Raw genomic sequence first — 20,035 nt, 5'->3', positions numbered from 1 at the left:
AATCCCTGGAAAAATCTAGAAAAAGTTAGGAAACGTAGTAGGGGGTCTCTCTAGGTTCAGCCATTAACCTGTGTGGGATGTGTTCACAGCCACTACACTGAACTGTTAACATCTGCTACTTATAGTACTTCCAGAACTCTTCAGCTTCTATTTGTCCATTTGTAGACGTGTCCATTTGGGCATCTCCATAACATTGAATTAAATAAGTAAATACAAGAAATACCAGTAGAAAGCATTATTCTTTCAAGTTTTTTTTTTTTTTTTTTTTTTTCCCAGTACGCGGGCCTCTCACTGTTGTGGCCTCTCCCTTTGCGGAGCACAGGCTCAGCGGCCATGGCTCACGGGCCCAGCCGCTTGGCGGCATGTGGGATCTTCCCGGACCGGGGCACGAACCCATGTCCGCTGCAATGGCAGGCGGACTCTCAACCACTGCGCCACCAGGGAAGCCCTCAAGTTTTTAAATATGTACTTTCAAATGCTCTCTTGCTTCTCAAATTTCTAGTCTTCTGGTTAAGGGAATCCTGGCGAGGTCCTCCTTGATCTGGATTAAAAACTCTATTTTGTACTTCATTTCATACAGACATTAATGCAACATGGCTTTAAAGAGACCCTGTAATCAGCATTACCTATTCTGCAAGAAAATTTACTGTAAACTGTGACCCCAGAAAAATAACAAATCTTTATCAAGAGTTAATAGATGGGGAAAACCATGGGAACAAAAGAAGGGGTGTTTCATCCATTTCAGGGGAATTTTATGAAGATCGTATCTCCGGTTTCTCTTTTCCTCACTGTTCTATTTTTCAGTTAATTCCCTGGAGAGGAGGCGTGTGGGGTTTCAAGCAGTCATACCTTAGGCTGACCGTCCCTCTGGGTGGGGAGGACAAGACGGTGTGAGTGTGCTGTCTCTGCTCTCCTGTGCCCACCGGGTGACTGTGGGTTGGTGACACCTAGTAAGCACATGGAAAACAAAGTTAACGGGGCAGGCTCTCCTCACCATGCATTTCGTTAGCCTTTGCCACGTGGGCAGGGGTACCCAACCATCAGACACGGAGAGGCTGTGCTTCCTTCACAGAGACCACATGTTAAAATGGACGGGGTGATGCTCATGGTGGAATTTAAAGGCATCCCCCAACAGAAAAGACCCAGCAACAACGAATACTTTACAAATCTTCATGACTTCACAACATCTCTGCCTTCCCAGTTGCCCATTTTCACTTGAATATTTTAAACCTTAAAGCATATTCCTATTCCAAGCCTCATCCGTCTCTCTTTTAAAGAAGAAAAGAGGTTTAGAGAGTTCTCTGAGTTTATACAGCTAGTCAGTGGCAACACACAATGTGGATCTCAGCCTTCTGTTTATTCAGTTGGATCATTCACAGCCAGTAAATAAATGGCTTCTTGCATAAGACATCCACATGGCAGACTCTGGGGTCTGAACAGGGATAATGGCAAGAAGCAAAGATCCTGAGCAAATCAAGAATGAACGTCAACCTTGTAGTACTTACTGAGCATCCACTATGTGCCAGGGTCACTGACAACAGCTTTACTTTCACATCTACCCCATGTGATAAGTACTCACCATTCCTAGTTTATAGATGAGGAAACCAAGCCCAGGAAGGTTAAATAACTTGCCCCAGGTCATGGAACTTGCAATGGCCAGGGCTGTGCTGAGCTCTCCCTGAAGCCAGAGCATGTGTTTAACCCTCTTATGCCCCACCTCTCAGTCGTAATGATGGGAGGGTCCCCTTTGTTCTCCATTCCTCTTGCATTTCTCACTTATTCTCTTTGTATCACCTGCTCACCTAGCACTAAATATCTTCCCAGCAAATGGGATTCTCAAAAGCTACACAAAGCTAATTTTATAACAAAAGATAAATGATGTTTCAAGTAAATATACAATACTGCCATACACAAAAGAGCAAACATCTAATAAATTGATAAACTTAATCACTTAGAAGCCAACATGACCACAGAAATACCAGTACCAACCAACAGTCATGGGAACATTCCATAGAATTGATTTTCTATTTTCTTTCAGTGTAAAGGAATGTACATAAGTGTTATTTTCCTAGTCATTAATTTAAAAAAATTAAACACGTAAGAAAAAAAAACCTAACATTTTAAACTTTTTTTTTTTTTTTTTTTTTTTTTTTTTTTTTTTTGTGGTACGCGGGCCTCTCACTGTTGTGGCCTCTCCCGTTGCGGAGCACAGGCTCCGGACGCGCAGGCTCAGCGGCCATGGCTCACGGGCCCAGCCGCTCCGCAGCATGTGGAATCTTCCCGGACCGGGGCACGAACCCATGTCCCCTGCATCGGCAGGTGGACTCTCAACCACTGCGTCACCAGGGAAGCCCTAAACCATTATTGCCATGAGTCTCATTTATTCTGTACCATTGGTCTTTACTTTTGCTAAAGTTAGGTGGATTGAGGGCCAGCAGAGGTGAGTGACATACATAATTTTTTAAAAACCAAAGCTTTGGAGTTCAGTGTCTGCATTTGATGTGGATGGATATGTAGGTTCTTCCAGAAGCAGAATCCCCACCTCCCACTCCCATCCCCCATCCCATCGGGACCAGGATGCATATTAGCACAGTAGAAGGAGTGAACGCTTCAGGGTTTACTACTATTGTAGATGATCTAGAATACGCTCATATGACTTGTTTTAAGTGCTCAGGACAATGAAAAAAAAATTTTTTGTTTTAAAAATTAGTGTAGAATTTGTAGAATCCCAAGAGTACCTCTTTATTCAGTCAGAGAACTGGAAATGTTTAGGTGACATGACAGTGACACTGTTTCCATCAGCCAGGGATAATGTGGAAGGTTCTAAGTTTTGCAGAATTGCCATACGTCAATTTTGTGTGGGGTGATATGAGATTATAAAATGCTCTTCATTCAACAAGTATTTGTTAAATACTTAGCATGCCCCAGGCACTGTTCTAGATTGTGGGGATACAGCGCTGAACAAGATAAAGTCTCTGCCCTCATGGAGCATACATTCTAGTGGGGAGATAGACAATAAGTACAAAACAAGTAAGGGCATTTTAGTGATAAGTGCCTGAAGAAAATGAAACAGGCTACCAGGCCAAGCGTGATGGAAGGAGAGGACATATTTGTTCAGGGTGGTGAGGGAAGGCTTCTTGGGGAGGTTATCTTTGATCTACAGGGCACTCTGGGGAAAGGGGGAGGGCAAGGGCCAAGGCCTCCCAGGTGCAGAGTGCCAGTGGGGCCGGAAGACAATGTGTGGGAGGCAGGAGGAAGGCGGGAGGACAGGAGGTGGTGGGTTCAGGTCATGTCTTGGAGCTGTGATGAGGAATTTGAAGGTGATTCTAAGTGCAAGGGAAGCCAGTGGAGCGTTTTAAGAAAGTGAGACATCTGATTAACGCTTTACAAAGATCGTTCTGGCTCCTTGGAGAATGGGTTAGCAAGAGCCTGGACAGGAGCCCCGAGGACCGCTTAAGAGCCTTTTGCACTGTTTCAGGAGAAAAACGTACTGGTGATTTAGATGAGAGTGTGGCAGTGGTGGGGAGAAGGGGCTGGATTCGTATCCTGTAGAGGCGGAGTCTGGGACTTGCTGATAAATGGGATATAGGACAGAAAATAAGAGGACAAATCTTTCGATGAATCAAGGATGCCTCCTAGGTCCTGGCCTGAGAGGCTGGAGGGATGGGGGTGCCACTTAACTGACATTAGAAAACTGGTGATCTCATAGGTTTAGGGGAGGAATGAGGGGCAGGTTTGGACCTACTGCAGGAAGAAACCTTCTCTACCTTCTTTATTTCTGCTAACGGCTTTCTTAAGTCTGGAGTTGAGGGCAACACGTGTTTCGTGTCTAGTCCTGTCTGATGGCAGCCCCTCCCGTTCTACAACAGACCTGGGTTTCTGCAGGTTGCAGCATAGTGGAAGCCAGGACCCTGTTCACACACCAGCGTGCGGCTTAGTTCTGTGGGAGGATCAATATCCTCCCGCTATCGATCGGGAGCTTTCCTGGAGAATTTTTAACAGCAAGACAATCATGTTTTGGCATCTTATGTTAGCTGGGGCTGAGGCTAGGGGGAGATGGGCATAGGCAGCCAACATTTATTCAGTGCTTGCAAATGTGAAAGGCCACTAGGTTATTTATACTCTCTTTGAATCTTCACCAAAAAGCCTGCAAACTAAGCACTATCTGCATTTTGTAGGTAAGACAATTTAGGCTTGGAGCAGGGAACTGGCCTACATGCATCCCAGAGTTAAAAGTAGTATCAGGAATTACCAAGAGCTTGTTAAAGTACCTTCCCCTGTGTTATCTAATTTAATCCTCATGATAAGCTCAGGATAAGCATCGCTATCACTTCCACTTTTTAGATGAGGAAATGGAGAAGTTAAGGAAGTTGCTGAGGCCACGCAGAAAGTAAATGGCGGACCCAGGATTTGAATATGGGCTGTCTGACACCAGCCGACCTTGGAACTTGGTTCTGAATGGTGTTAAAGCCCTGCTTTTTCTCTCTTCCATCCTGCCTCAAAACTGATGGCAGTATTGTGTGCCCTGGAATAAAGCCCTGGAAAACATGATTTGTCTCTTTCTCCCAGTGGCCTCCACATTCCAGAGTTATTTGTTTTACATCTTAACCATTTTTTTTTTTTCGCGGTACACGGGCCTCTCACTGCTGTGGCCTCTCCCGTTGCGGAGCACAGGCTCCGGATGCGCAGGCTCAGCGGCCATGGCTCACGGGCCCAGCCACTCTGTGGCATGTGGGATCTTCCTGGACCGGGGCACGAACCTGTGTCCCCTGCATTGGCAGGTGGACTCTCAACCACTGCGCCACCAGGGAAGCCCCATCTTAACCACTTTTAAGTTCTATTTGGGGACATGCTTTATAAAGCATATAATACACTTAGAGAGAGTACTGTATGGTATTATTTCTAAATAACTAAAATGGGCTATTTGCCTGTAATTTGTCTCCTGATTAGGTGTGACCTCAGAAGAGTTTAAAGAATTCTAAATTATAGTCTGCAAAAATCGTGGCTAATTTTTCCCATATGTTGAGTATATTTGTGTTATATGAGTCAACCCCAGATACGGAGCATCCACTTTCTCTGCCCCCGGTTTTACAGTAATGGGACGTGTCACAGATAACAACACTAGGAAGTACAACATAATGTCAGCCAGTGCCAGGCATTGTGTTCAACAATGCAACGATACAAGGTGGTTGTCATAGAGCTGAGTCGAAGGCATTGCTTGAAAGAGGTCCTATGACCGGCTAGAGGTCACGGCTTGTAAATGCCAGTCAGGACTTGCCTCACACCAGAGCATTAATACAGATGTTGTGTCTTTCTGTAAATATGTTGGAGAAATTTCTTTTCTTTGTGATTTTCTATCCCCCAAATGGGGGAAAAAAAAGAAAAAAGCCCCTTGTCTCGGTTTTAATCTCTTCTAACAGAATATTCTGAACCCTCCATCAAAGTGTTAATAAAAAACAAACCAGCTAAAAAGCTAACAATTAAGAACTACTATTTCAGGTCTGGAGACTGTCTTTCTGGCCTGAAGCCTCTTGGAATGGCCCTTGGATAGCAGGTTGATTAGCTCTTATTTGCTTGCATGGGGTCTATTATGGACTGGATTTTGTGTCCGCTCCACCCCCCTTCACATGTTGAAGCCCTAATTCTCAGTGTGGTTGTATTTGGAAATGGGGTCTCTAAGGAAGTAATTAAAGACAAATAAGGTCCAAAGGGTGGGACCCTGATCCAATAGGATTAGTGTCCTTAGATGAAGAGACACCAAAGGGCTCTCTCTCTATCTCCCTACCCCCTGAAAAGAAAAGGCCATGTGAGGACATATCAAAAAGTTGGCCCCTGACAAGACAGCAGGAGAGCCCTCACCAGGAACTGAATCAGCTAGCACACTGATCTGAGACTGCTGGCCTCCAGAACTGTGAGAAAATAAATGTGGGATGTTTAAGCCACCCAGTCTATTATGGCAGACTAACACAGGGGCCAAGAGCTCTCAGCTTTCTGCCATGAAAAGACAGGGAAAGAAATGGAGATAATTAGGGGTCATTGGGGAAAAACAGGTCAAAGAAAGCAGTAATTAACCATGGTCTTCTCCCTACCCCTATGTCCATAGCCTTGGGCTAGAAAAGACTGAAACGTTACATTGGTGAATATGCGATTGACCTTCTGGGCTATACACCTCCGGGAAGAGGTCTTACCCAGGGAACTTATTAAAGCCCCAAATTCAGGAAGTCCAGTGTAGGCAAATGAATAAATAAAATTCTTTAAACCTTGGGATTTCGCAGAAGGAGATTATTTCTACTTTCTAGGAAGCATACAAAAGCATCCCCTCTTCAATACCAGGTCTCAAAGACATGGGAGAAAAGGAAACCTTAAATGGGGTTGACAAACTCAGAGTACTTGCTTTGGAGTACAACAAGAAAGGTGTTCTTTAATGAGGATTTAATAAAATGGCAACTGCTCTGTTCTTCAGTTTGGATAAAGTTGAAGCCACCACTAATACTAGTACCTTATCATTTAAAACTTTTAGAGCTTCTGTCTGAAAATCCTATTACACGAATTTAGGAGGTGGGGATTCACAGGTTCTCAGAGTCAGCCTGGCTCCCTGTTTTCTAGAGGCAGGACTAGCACCCCTGGAGAATTCAGGGATGGCTGCTGGCACCCAGCCAGTGGACATATGACAGTCCTATGCCTGGGTGGTGTGGAGTTGTGAGATCCAGCCCCCTGTAGAAGGGGGCGGACAGCAAACAGCCAGTTTTTTTCTTTTCTTTTAAAAAAAGCATTGATAGAGAGTAGGGCAACATGAAGAACACTTTTAGTAGTAAGCCTTCTTGTCTTCCTTCTAGAATTAAACAAAAGCCTTCGAAAATGGCAACTCCCTCCATCCCCTTACCTTTATTTTTAGATAGCAATGGCAAGCCTGACTGCTGAAACAGTCTAAAACCAGATAGATTGGGAATTCTCTGGCGAAAGGATAAATTAGATGCTCCCATAGGATTTTAGTGGGATACCTAGTTAACTCAGTTACTCTATGTACTTTCTGTCAAAGCTCTAGTCCAGAACATCCCTGGTAAGCAATCAAGAGCAAAATGAGGGACTCTGTCCACAGTGTCCACAGAGAGAAGAGTTTTAAAATTTCACTGTTGAAAAACCAACAAGAGGAGGTATCCTGGCTGGTACCCTACCGTGAAAGACATTTAGGAACTTTGGAGGACACGGAACTAGTGAAATGTCAGAAAGAGAAAAACAAATATCGTATATTAACGCATATATGTGGAATCTAGAAAAATGGTACAGATGAACCGGTGTGCAAGGCAGAAATAGAGACACAGATGTAGAGAACAAATGTATGGACACCAAGGGGGGAAAGTGGGGGGTGGTGGAATGAACTGGGAGATTGGGATTGACATGTATACACTAATATGTGTAAAATAAGATAACTAATCAGAACGTGCTGTATAGCACAGGGAACTCCACTTCACTGTACAGTAGAAACTAATACAACATTGTAAAACAACTATACCCCAATTTAAAAAAAACCAACCACGCAGCGTGATGTCACACTATGCTTCAGAAGGAGATGATTTAATTAATAGAACAAAGGGGAAAATATTCCATTTGGGCTGGTCATAGAGGTAATTTGAAAGGACGTCTGAACTGGGCTGTTCTGTCTACACACTATACTTGTTTTTACACCAGATGAGCTCTAGGGGGATGCTCTTGAAAATTCTGCTCAAATCAAAGAAGGGAAGGAATGGAATTTAGAATAGCAGGTCTCTGTCATTCTGTGATTGTAGCTGCCTTGCTGGCTTAGGGTTGTCTCAAATGTCCTGTCGAGAGCCACTCTGGGTCTTTTTATGTCTATCCAAAAAAAAAAAAAAAAAAAAAAGTCGCCAAAAGGGCTGGTTGTTTACCTCTGACACCCACCTTAGGGGATCACTGTTCCTGCCAGAAACAAAACTAATACCTACATGTCTAAGCTATTCTTTTTCAATGTTTACTAAGAGGGCATTCATCGTATTCTTGCTTTTTGAGAACTACCAGCAGTTCCACTCTTCGTGAAGGAGGCACCTTTCATAATTATTCCAGAGCCATGATCCTGTTTAAAAATCCTATTCTAGGAGTATTTTCTGGAAGCCACAAATTCTCGAATTGCTGCCAGCAGGATGCTTTTTATTGTTGACTATTCCTCTAGGGAATTTAATAAATATTCATTGACAGAGCACAGCGTAATTGACTGAGCCACTTTCATTTTTATCAGCTCCACAGGAGGCCTTGGTATTTGCTGGAAACCTCTGGGAGTTGCCAGTGGTTGCAATAAGAAGCTTTTGTGAGGTCCTTAGGGAGAGGGGTGGAGAGGAGAAAATAAGGTTAATGTCTATTATCATAAGCCACTTCCCTGAACCTTATCAGGAGTTATAAACCCCCTTGGGCATCAGCGGTATGGGGGTCTATGGATATTCTGTGATAAGCTATAAAAGACCCAATATCTTTTTAAATGAATAGTTAAAAATCAAGCACATTCATGCTGAGTTTTCAGACAGTAATCATTTACTATATCAAATCAATTCTTATATACTACTTAAACCCGATGGCATATTTCAGCACTCATTTATTTGCAAATTACCCCTCAGCATGGACTATTCAGGCTTTGGAAGAAAAAAAGTGATTTCAATTTCTACTATTTGAACTTGCAAAATGACATACCCACAAACAATAATTTCAAAGTCAAATCTTATAAAGTTACTCATAACGTTAAGTGCCATTTACGTATAGGGTCTCTTTCTTTTATGTTCAGGGTCTGAGTTCAGCTATTAATTTTATAAAGCCTTTTGGAAACATACAAATATGCCACCCACACAAAAAATCTTGATATATTTCCAACAAGTTGTTTATCAACAGATGAAACTGTCTTTTAGTTTCTAAAATTCCAGTCAAAACACCTTTTTACAAAGAAGTTGGGCCTGTCTGGACCACGAGACACCTCGCTGAGTTTACAAATATCATAAAAAAAAAAAGAATTCTTCTGGCATTCCAATTTTCGTCTTTTTCTTGCATGTTTCTACAATTTGTTCTCTAAATGTACGTTTGGCTTTGACCAGATTTCTGGCTTTTTGCTTTTCTACTTACTGGAATGCCTGTGAAGGTAACTGGAGGAGACTGCCAAGAAATGCTGAAGCTGCTGCCATTGGGGGTGAACTTGGCCGATCCTGGAATGTTCACAGGGGGCGTGGCCTGTCAAATAGAAAACAGAGAAAGTTGTTATGAAAGAACATTTCACCTCAGAGTCTTAAGCTGTCATTTCCAAAGTAGGGCCTCAGAACTAATCTCAGTTATATTAATGACTAAATTATAGTAGCAGGAAATTAAACACAGTCAAAGAGAGTAGCTAGAGATAAACTTTTTAGCTATCTAAGCAATCGAAGGTATAAAAGGAGAAAGTTTTTGACTACCGATTTCTGAAAAGAAATTTGCTTATACATACATATACCTATTTTAGGACATCTGTGATATACAATTCCTCACTATCAAGTTGGGAAGTCACTTTTTTATGCAGTGATGGTAGATTGTAAATTACAACACTTTGGGAGGGTAATTTGGCAATACATATAAAAATTCTTAGCGTTCTGTATGTTAGCTATTCCACTTCTAGAATTTATTCTCAGGAAATGGATATAAGGATGTTCATTGCAGAACTATGTATTATATTTAACAAAACTGGAAACACGTGTCCAATAATAGGGAAAAGGGTAGATATATCATGATATAGCCACGGAGCCATTAAAAATGATGTTGAAGAATACTCATTGGCGTGGGAAAACGTTCATGAGATATTAAGTGGAAAAAACAAAGCACAGTGAAAACAGTATTACAATAGATTCCATTTTTTAAAAAAAAATGAGTATACATACACACATAGAATACTTTTGAAGGACATACCAAAACTATGAACCAAGGGGCTTTCTTTTTGTTGGGACTAAGGATGGATTTTCTTTCTTTGCTTATGTTTCTAATATTTTTATGCTAAGCATTTATAATATCTGTAAACAGAAAAATCCCAATATTGTGAATATATGGTTTGGGAAGGAACTTCTAGATCCCTTAGTGTGTGTTCCAACTCTCATTATATAGATAAGCAAAATAATTTAATTAAGTTGGTTCAAGCCCACGATTTCGGACCTAAATGCAACACTGACAAACAAGAACAAAGGAATGAATAATTCTTTTGACCGCCGTTAAGAAGAGTCAGGAATGAAAGTTATTGCATCAACTAATTTAATAATTAGCTCTATTCCATTGCTCTTGAGTTGAAGTCTACTAAATAAATGGCTGAATTCTTCCTCTACAGCTTTAGTTTTTCTACTTTTATACATATAGTTGCTAGTGACAGTGGTTTTGTAACTGGCACCATTGGAAAATATTTTGGCAATACATAGCTGTTCATGTTATATCCTAAGATTCAATAATTACTCTTCTGGAAATTCAAAGAAAAAATAAAGCTACCGGCACAGAGGTATCCTCTGTAGATTTACTGATGATAATTAAAAAGCTGGATAGACTAAAAAGTAGATCCCTAACAAAAGAATGATTAAAACAATTTAATGTTTTGATTTAATTGAATTTGGTTGTATATTCAGTTCTATGGAAAGTGTTTATAAAACAAGGGTGAGAGAACACAATTACAAATATGTACAGGAGATTTTTTTTCTAAAAAGTTACATAAGGTGGTTGATAATTCTGGGAAAATTTTTTTTTAATTTGAGTGTATTGAAACTTTACTAAATCAACACTTAAAAGAGTTAATAATTGCTGGGGGAAAAGGAGCTTTAGCCCTGTCCTGTATTTGCAGGATTTGTCTCTAAGGTCTTATGAGACTTTGGAGTGAAGCAGAATCCCCTAGAAGGTCTGTTAAACACAGACTGCTCAGCCCCACCCTTCCTTCTGGTCCCACAGGTCTAGGGCAAACCCAAGAAATGTACATTTCTAACAAGTTTCCAGGTGATGCTGACACTGTTGATTTGGGGAACACTGACAACCACAGCTCCAGTCTGAGAGAGTTAGTTACCAATTCGGAAGGGAGTGCACTAAGTCCCAGACTGGGGGGCAGGACGAAAGTGGCACTGTGTCAGCACTTTTCAATGCTCATCTTTTCACTTATTTTACTTTTTATTTAACAGGTACTTATATCATGTGCCAGGCACCCTTCTGAGAGATTTACAGTATTAAGGATTTTAATTCTCATAACAGCGTCTCAGGGATCGGATCTTCAATCAGTACTGCAAAGTCCAAGGACCTATAGGGTTTCATCTGTGCAAGATTCTGGCTTTAAAAGGAGAAAAGGAAAAAGCCAACTCTGCTACTGGGCTCTCTTGGATGCTGTTTTTCCACTGAGTTATCCTTTACTCAGAGGTCAGAATGCTACTGCTTTTGGTCAGGAGTAAAGTGATTACTCTCACGGCCCCTTGCCAGTCACCTGGTAAGCGTGGTCGGTGTGCACGAGGTAGAGGGTGGTGGGAGCAGAGCGGCTCAAGGGTGTCATCAATTTTGTCTCAGTTTTGGCACAAGGAGTTTCTGTTCTGCTGGAATCTGGGATGGGGAAAGTAGGAGGCGAAGCCAGGGACTGGGAGGGCGAAACCGGGGCCAGGCTGCTCAGTCCGTCTGCCACCGAGTCTGTGTTGAGCTTGATCTCAGTGTAGTAAAAGTCTTCTTCTCCATCACTGTAGTCAGACTCCCCAACACGCCTAATGCAAAAGAGAGCAAAACAATCCTACTCACCCAAGCCATTTTCTTGCCTTGAAATCTGGCACATCACATGCTGTTCCTTCTGTCTGGAATGCTTTTCCTCTGTTCTGTCTGCCTGGCAAACTCTTACCTATCCTGCAACACTCAACCGTCCACTTCCAGGGAAGCCTTCCTTGACTTCTTAAAGCAATTTATTCAATTAATCAACCAATCAGTCAATTATTCAACAACAATTCATTGAGAGTCTACTATGTCCTGGCTCTTTTTTTAGAGTCCCACTATTACAGTGAACAAAACATAAATAGACTCTGCCCTGATGGAACATGCAGTCTAGGGGGAGAGGCAGACAAGAAACCCATAATGGAACACATCAAAAAGAATAAAATACATAGGGATAAACCTACCTAAGGAGGTAAAAGACCTGTACTCAGAAAACTGTATGACACTGATGAAAGAAACTGAAGACAACACAAACAGATGGAAAAATACACCATATTCTTGGATTGGAAGAATTAATATTGTTAAAATGACCACACTCTCCAAGGCAATCTACAGATTCAATGTAATCCCTGTCAAAATACCAATGGCATTTTTCACTGAACTAGAAGAGATACTTTTAAAATTAGTATGAAAACACAGAAGACTCCAAATAGCTAAAACAATCTTCAGAAAGAACAGAGCTGGAAGAATCATGCTCCCTGACTTCAGTATAAAGCTATAGTAATCAAAATTGTATGGCACTGGCACAAAAACAGACACATAGATCAATGGAAAAGAATAGAGAGCCCAGAAATAGACTCACGCACTTGTGGTCAATTAACCTGTGACAAAGGAGGCAAGAATATACAATGGAGAAGAGGCAGTCTCTTCCATAAGTGGTGCTGGGAAAACTAGACAGCAACATGTAAAAGAATGAAATAAGAACACTCCCTGGGCTTCCCTGGTGGTGCAGTGGTTGAGAATCTGCCTGCCAATGCAGGGGACATGGGTTCGAGCCCTGGTCTGGGAAGATCCCACATGCTGCAGAGCAACTAAGTCCGTGAGCCACAACTACTGAGCCTGCATGTCTGGAGCCTGTGCTCCGCAACAAGAGAGGCCGCAATAGTGAGAGGCCCGTGCATCGCCATGAAGAGTGGCCCCCACTTGCCGCAACTAGAGAAAGCCCTCACACAGAAACGAAGACCCAACACAGCCAAAAATAAATTAAATAAATAAATAAAAATTTTAAAAAAAAGAAAAAAAAAGAACACTCCCTAACACCATATACAAAAATAAACTAAAAATGGATTAAAGACCTAAATGTAAGACATGACACCATAACACTGCTAGAGGAAAACATAGGCAGAACACTCTTTGACATAAATTGTAGCAATATTTTTTTGGATCTGTCTCCAAGCAAAGGAAGTATAAGTAAAAAATAAATAAATGGGACCTAATTAAACTTGAAAACTTTTGCATAGCAAAGGAAACCACTGACAAAACAAAAAGACAACCTATTGAATGGGAGAAAATACTTGCAAGTGATATGACCGATAAGGGGTTACTATCCAAAATATATAAATAGCCCATTAACACAACCTTAAAAAAAAAACAACCCTATTAAAAAGTGGGCAGAAGATCTGAATAGAGTTTTTTCCAAAGAGGACATGAAGATGGCCAACAGGCACATGAAAAGATGCTCAACAACACTAATCATCAGGGAAATGCAAATCAAAACCACAATGAGATATCACCTTAAACCTGTCAGAATGATTATCATCAAAAAGAACAAAAATAACAAATGTTGGTGAGAATATGGAGAAAAGGGAACACTTGTACACTGTTGGTGGGAAGGTAAATTGGTGTAGTCACTGTGGAAAATAGTATGGAGGTTTCTCAAAAAACTGAAAATAGAACTACCATATGACCCAGCAATTCCACTCCTGGGTATATATCTAAAAAAAAAACAAAACAGAAATTCAAAAAGATACATGCACCCCAATGTTCATAGCAGCATTATGTACAATTGCCAAGATATGGAAGCAACCTAAGTATCCATCAACAGATGAAGGATATAGAAGATGTGAGATACACACACACACACACATACACACACACAGACACACACAATGGAATACTACTCAGGCATTAAAAAAGAATGAAGTTTTTGCCATTTGTAACAACATGAATGGACTTGGAGGGTATTATGCTAAGTGAAATAAGTCAGATTGAGAAAGACAAATACTGTATGATGTTACTTATATATGGAATCTAAAAAATACAACAAACTAGCGAATATAACAAAAAAGAAGCAGACACAGATATAGAGAACAAACCAGTAGTTATCAGTGGGGAGAGGGGAGGGAGGAGGGGCAGTATATGGGTAGAGGATTAAGAGGTACAAACCATTATGTATAAAATAAGCTACAAGGATATATTACTGTACAATACAGGGAATATAGCCAATATTTTGTAACAACTATAAATGGAGTATAACCTTAAAAAATTGTGAATTACCAGAATGTACACCTGTAACTTATATAATATTGTATTGACTGTAACTCATAGAAACTGTAAACCCATAAGGAAATAGACATTTAATACATCAGGTAGTGATAAATCCCAGAAAGAAAAATTAAGCAGCATTAAAAGTGTCCTTAATCAGCGTAAATGATGGGGGCATCATTTTAAATACTGTGTTCAGAGGAAGATTCTCCGAGGAGGTAATATTTGAGCAGACGTCTATATGAGGTGAGGGAGAAACCCATGTGGGAACCATGTGGGAAGGATGCACAGAGTCCTGGGGTGGGCCGTCTTGGCACTTTCCAAGAAGGGCAGAGAGGCAGGTGGCTGGTGCTCGGGGCACCAGGCAGAGAGTAATGAGAGAAGAGTGGCAAGGAAGCCAGAGGCAAGATCGCCCAGGGCTTTGTAGCCCTGGGGAAAGACTTGGGATTCTGTCCTGAATGTGATGGAAGCCTCTGGGGATTTTGAGGACTCTAAGTTACTTTTTATTTTTATTTATTTTTTATTTTTAAAAATGAAAGTATAGTTAATTTACAATGTTGTGTTAGTTTCAGGTGTATAGCAAAGTAATTATATATATATTTTAAATATATTATATATACATATATAAAGCATATATATATTCTTTTTCAGACTCTTTTCCATTATAGGTTATTACAAGATATTGAGTATAGTTCCCTGTGCTATACAGTAAGTCCTTGTTGTTTATCTGTTTTATATACAGTACTGTGTATTTGTTAATCCCAAGCTCCTAATTTATCTCTCCCCAGTTCACCCCCTCTCATGCTATGCCCTTTGGTAACCATAAGTTTGTTTTCTAATGCCATCTAATGCCATTTGTAGCAACATGGATGGACCTAGAGATTTTCATATTAAGTGAAGTAAGACAAAGACAAATATCATATGCTACCACTTATATATGGAATCTAAAAAAATGATACCAATAAACTTATTTACAAAACAGAAATAGACTCATAAGTTACTTTTTTTTTTTTTTTTTTTTTTTTTTTTTTGCGGTACGTGGGCCTCTCACTGTTGTGGCCTCTCCCATTGCGGAGCACAGGCTCCGGACGTGCAGGCTCAGCAGCCATGGCTCACGGGCCCAGCCGCTCCACGGCATGTGGGATCTTCCCGGACCGGGGCACGAACCCTCATCCCCTGCATCGGCAGGCAGACTCTCGACCACTGCGCCACCAGGGAAGCCCCATAAGTTACTTTGTAAAAGGATCACTCTGGCAATTGTCTGGAGAGAGAATAGAGGAGAGGAGGGCAAGAGGGGTGGGAGGCCAGCGAGCCGACTGTGGAGCAGTTGACAGTGGCCGGGCAAGAGGTGGGAGGTGGAAGCGACCTGAGCTCTCACATCGGGGAAGCATTTTGCACATTAGGCGTTAGGACTTAATTCCAAACTGTTAGATGCTCTGAGCTCCCTGTGAGGTGCGTTCAGTTTATTTAAGTCACTTTATGTAATGACTTGGTACATTTCTGTAATTTTTTTAAACCCCTGTCGCCTCCCTACACTGATTCTCTAGGGCTATGTCTTGTTCGTCTTTGTGTCACACCACACATATCAGCGCATGTGGCCTACAGTAGGTGCCGATTAAACGTTGAATGAATGAACGAAGGAAGCTGATGTTATACCACAGTGATTCCCAGCATGAATTCTGGAGTCGGATCTCCTGGGTTCAAATCCTGACAGCTTCTAGCTGTGTGTGTGATTTGGGCAGCCCGCACCCTTATATAAAATGACGTAGCACAGCTGGCCCTCCGTATCTGTGGGTTCTGCAGCTGCAGGTACGGAGGCCTACTGCATACGTGCTTAGAAGTGTACCGCACACATAATAAGCACTGAGTGCGTATTAAATAAAAATAAGGCTGATGTTAAAATGCCTCAATGTTGGGACTTCCCTGGTGGCGCAGTGGTTGGGAGTCCGCCTGCCAATGCAGGGAACATGTGTTCGTGCCCCGGTCAAGGAAGATCCCACATGTCGCAGAGCGGCTGGGCCCGTGAGCCATGGCTGCTGGGCCTGCGTGTCCGGAGCGTGTGCTCCGCAACGGGAGAGGCCACAATAGTGAGAGGCCCGTGTACCGCAAAAAAAAAAAAAAAAAAAAAAGAGTAGACCCCGCTTGCTGCAACTAGAGAAAGCCCACAGGCAGCAACGAAGACCCAAGGCAGTCAAAAATTAATACATAAATTTATATGTATAAAAAAAAAGCCTCAGTGTTTACTATCACCAGGAAAAATATCTTCTAGTACTTCCACAGTTTTTCTCCCTGAGACATGGAAAATTGTACTCTCCCACAGAAAGCTTTGCATAAAATAACTGTCGAATAAATAACATTTATTGGATTTATGAATTTCTAGGGAAATGGTGCACATCTGGCCACTTGGTTTTATGGGATAGCCTCTGCACATCTCCCTTCCCTGGGGCTTCCCCAAATTTCATGACCACATCCAGCAGGCGCAGGACACTGACTCGGAATAAACTTTTTTCCCCACTTACAATCCCTGTATAGAACTTAAAATCTCCCCTTCTCCTCGGCCTTTCTGTTTAGCCACATCGGCAGCTTCTCCCAGCCTCGTTCCGTTTCCCCTGAGGTCTCAGGCTGAGGCGTCTAGGGAGGTGTCTGCGCCGTATCAGGTCAGGCTGGGCTTGGCTTTCCTACAAGCAGAGCATGGAAGACCCCAGAGAGTGGGCTGAAGAATGTGCGCCTGTTCTATTCCTGTCCCCACTTCCTCTCCAGTAAAGGGCAGGCCGAGTTGCTACTGGCTGCCTGAGTGCCACTAATAGACACACAGGCCTGGGGGAAATTGTGTGTCCTACACGGGGATAAATCAGGATCAGCCCCTGGTGTATAAGAATGGAGTGAGACTTAAGAGAAAAACAGTGTACTTTTTATACTGGCACGGTGTGCACTGCAGCTACGTCAGATGCAAGACACATATTTGGGGGTTCTGGAATGCCCCCTTCTTTCCCTAGGTCCCACAGCCAACACTCATGAAAAATGCCCCATCCTGCTACAGTCACATCATGGAGGACATGGATTAAGGCAAAGGCGGTCCCCTTCCAACCCCTACCCAGGTCCGTGACAGCTTCATATACATACAGAGCAGCCTTGGAATCCTGCTAACCCAGGCCCGTTCCTGTGCGATGGCTGGCAGGGATGTGAATCCTAATTCACCAAGGCAATGTGAAGCACACAGAGTAAAAAGGGAATCCCAGGGAAGTGAATACAGCAGCTGCACGTTGAATTTCACCCACCATGAGAGCACCCCGGAAGCTCAAAGGAAAATCCTGTGATGCCATTTATAGTCTATAAATACATATATGTGGCATGTGTTTCTGTGTAGTGCTGACTAGGATTCGAATCGTTGGGCAGAGGGACTTTAAAACAAATACCCCAGGTCCTGATTATAGCTTCCAGAAGCCCTGCCTAAACCTTTAAAGAACTCTGAGCTAGTAACTCTGTGAGCTGTGCTGACAGTGAGGTTTGAGGGGAGAAGCCGCAGGATCTCCTTCTCGAAGCCTTTAGGAACAGGAGCGCATTCTGCCCCGCAGTGGTTCAGTGTGGTGTTTCCTGGAGGATGAGGTGGACCCTCAGGCTAGCGGAGCAGACGCCCTGCTTTGCTGGGCCACACCCACGGCGCTTGGTGACTTGCCACGTGCTGAGCCCTGGAAGGGTCTGGCTGTGTCTCCAGCATCCCAAGACTACAGGTTAGGGAGATAGATCTCTGCTTCTCTCCAGTCACTGAAGAGGCCAATCCACACCAATCAGCAAAATCACCTTAGAACCAGTTCTTGTTTTCTTTTTCTACCACTTTTTTTTTTTTTCTATGGATGATGCATTCCCTAAATTTATCCCTTGCTGGGCAAAGTGACTGTAGTGTTTATTTCTCAACACTCGTCTTTTTGAAAGGGCTCCTCTGTGTCCAAGCATTTTGGGAGCTGGTCATGTATTTGGATTTGCCTTTTGCACACTGGTTATGACTTACAGCTTCTCAAGGTCTCTTCTCAGTCCCAGGTCCCTGGACAAGAAAAACCCAGAGACTAAAGCACAAGGCAACTGAACTACCATTGCCCCTCTGGAGTGGCCCCCTAATCCCTGTTGCTAGAAACTTAGTTTCATCTTTCCTTAGAATGGTTTTTATATAACACAAGGAAGTGTCAGTTGTACAAATGAAGGACTTATTTCGGCAACAGAAAATGATAGAGCAGGTCATCAGGCATCATAAGAACGGCAGCAGCAGCAGTGATTGTCACTTTGGTTCTTAAACGCTTTTCAGGTTATATCTGCCTTTGAGGCTCAAAGTCCATTGGGAAAAAAGTGCACATCTAATTTTACAGACAATTTCAGGGGGTTCAAGGACCCCTTACCCTACCTTACCCTACCCTACCCTACCCTAGTGGTCCATCTTTTACAAATTATTCTAACATACATTTTAGTTTTGACCCTCACACATGCCCCTGCAGGGCTGATATTATTAGCCTCATTTTCAGAAGGACCTGAGGCTCCAAGCAGTGACTTGTTTAATATCACTTAGTGCAGTGGTCCCCAACTTTTTTGGCACCAGGGACCAAAGTTTCTGGAAGACAGTTTTTCCACAGAGCAGGTGGAGGAGGATGGTCCAGGCGGTAATGCGAGCGATGGGGAGCGGCTGTAAATGCAGGTGAAGCTTCGTTCACTTGCCCGCCGCTCACCTCCTGCTGTGCGGCCTGGTTCCTAACAGGCCACGGACCGGTACCAATCCTCGGTCCTGGGATTGGGGACCCCTGACTTAGTGAGTATATCAGGGAGGCTTTACAAATTTAAGTCCACTTTCTTTCCACTTGGCATACTGGCCTATATGATCTGCAGTGGGCATCTCCATGGTGATTAGGAAGATCAAGCTGGCTTAGTCCCTAGTCCTGTGTTCAGAATTTTTAAGGCACAGTGTGGTGTGTAATTCTGAGTGCAAGTGACCCTGGATCAAACTGATGGAGATATGCCAAGCTCTGAAGGGAGGGCTGCCTTACCCAAGATGAATGGTCCGGATGTGCTTCTGGATACCCACTGCAGTGCTCAGAACTTTCCCACAGTTTTTCCAGAGGCATTTGAACATCACCTTCATGGAGTTCTATAAATGGGAGAGAAAGTTACATTAAAACGAAAACTAACCCAACAATTTTAATTTTTTCCTTCATTAGAAAAGTAGCGGCATCCCATTCTCTTGACTGTAACTCAGCACACCATTCTAGGAAACGCCCTGGCTGGTGAGGATCTCGGTGACCTCAGAGATTTACTTGCATCCTTCATGAATACTGAGCCCTGCTGGAACATTTAGTTCACTTTCATTAAGGTGGTCACAGTGCCATTTAGGCATTAATGACAGTGTCTAACATTCACTGAGCACTTACCATGTGCCAGGTGCTAGTCTAAGAATTTATCTCACTTAATCCTAAAAGATGGATGCTATTATTATCACCATTTTACAGATTCATGGAAAGCTTCAGGAAAACTTGCCCTGTCTATGAGCCAGCTTCCAGCAAAGCTGAGATGTGAAGTTTGGGAGTCTGGTTCCAGGAACCACTCTCTCCACCAGGATACAGTTCCATCTTCTCTTACAAGGACCTCAGAAGTTCTCCAAAACAGTCCAGCACAGTGATTGAGAGCACCGATTCTGGACTGCCTTTCTCAAGTCCTGGTTTCCTTATTTATCAAGTAGGAACAATAGCACCTGTCTCATAAGGTTATTATGAGGATTAAATGCGGTCATGAAAGTGAATCATTTAGCGCAATACTGACGGGAGCAATTATTCAACCA

General features: G+C 42.6%; 1 protein-coding gene across 4 annotated transcripts in view; it reads right to left on the bottom strand.

Moving 5' to 3' along the window:
* ZNF704 (zinc finger protein 704) overlaps positions 1-20,035 on the bottom strand; it is a 217,710-nt gene that overhangs the window by 7,874 nt on the left and 189,801 nt on the right. For 3 of the 4 annotated variants that reach the window (XR_014291541.1, XM_082600715.1, XM_082600716.1), the window contains 4 exons: positions 19,248-19,348; positions 11,465-11,732; positions 9,121-9,225; positions 850-947 (listed from right to left, as the gene is read on the bottom strand). Coding sequence is in view for 3 of the 4 variants with exons in the window: in XM_082600715.1 (XP_082456841.1) it covers positions 850-947; positions 9,121-9,225; positions 11,465-11,732; positions 19,248-19,348 (572 nt within the window). In the remaining variant the exon portion in view is untranslated. Of the gene's footprint in view, positions 1-849; positions 948-7,599; positions 7,852-9,120; positions 9,226-11,464; positions 11,733-19,247; positions 19,349-20,035 lie in introns of those variants that run through there. The other variant, XM_082600717.1, reaches the window with a different exon arrangement.

This window comes from Mesoplodon mirus (assembly GCF_964341445.2).
Source record: "Mesoplodon mirus genome assembly, chromosome: 16".
NCBI lineage: Eukaryota > Metazoa > Chordata > Mammalia > Artiodactyla > Ziphiidae > Mesoplodon > Mesoplodon mirus.
This window is presented reverse-complemented; position numbering and strand designations above follow the sequence as displayed.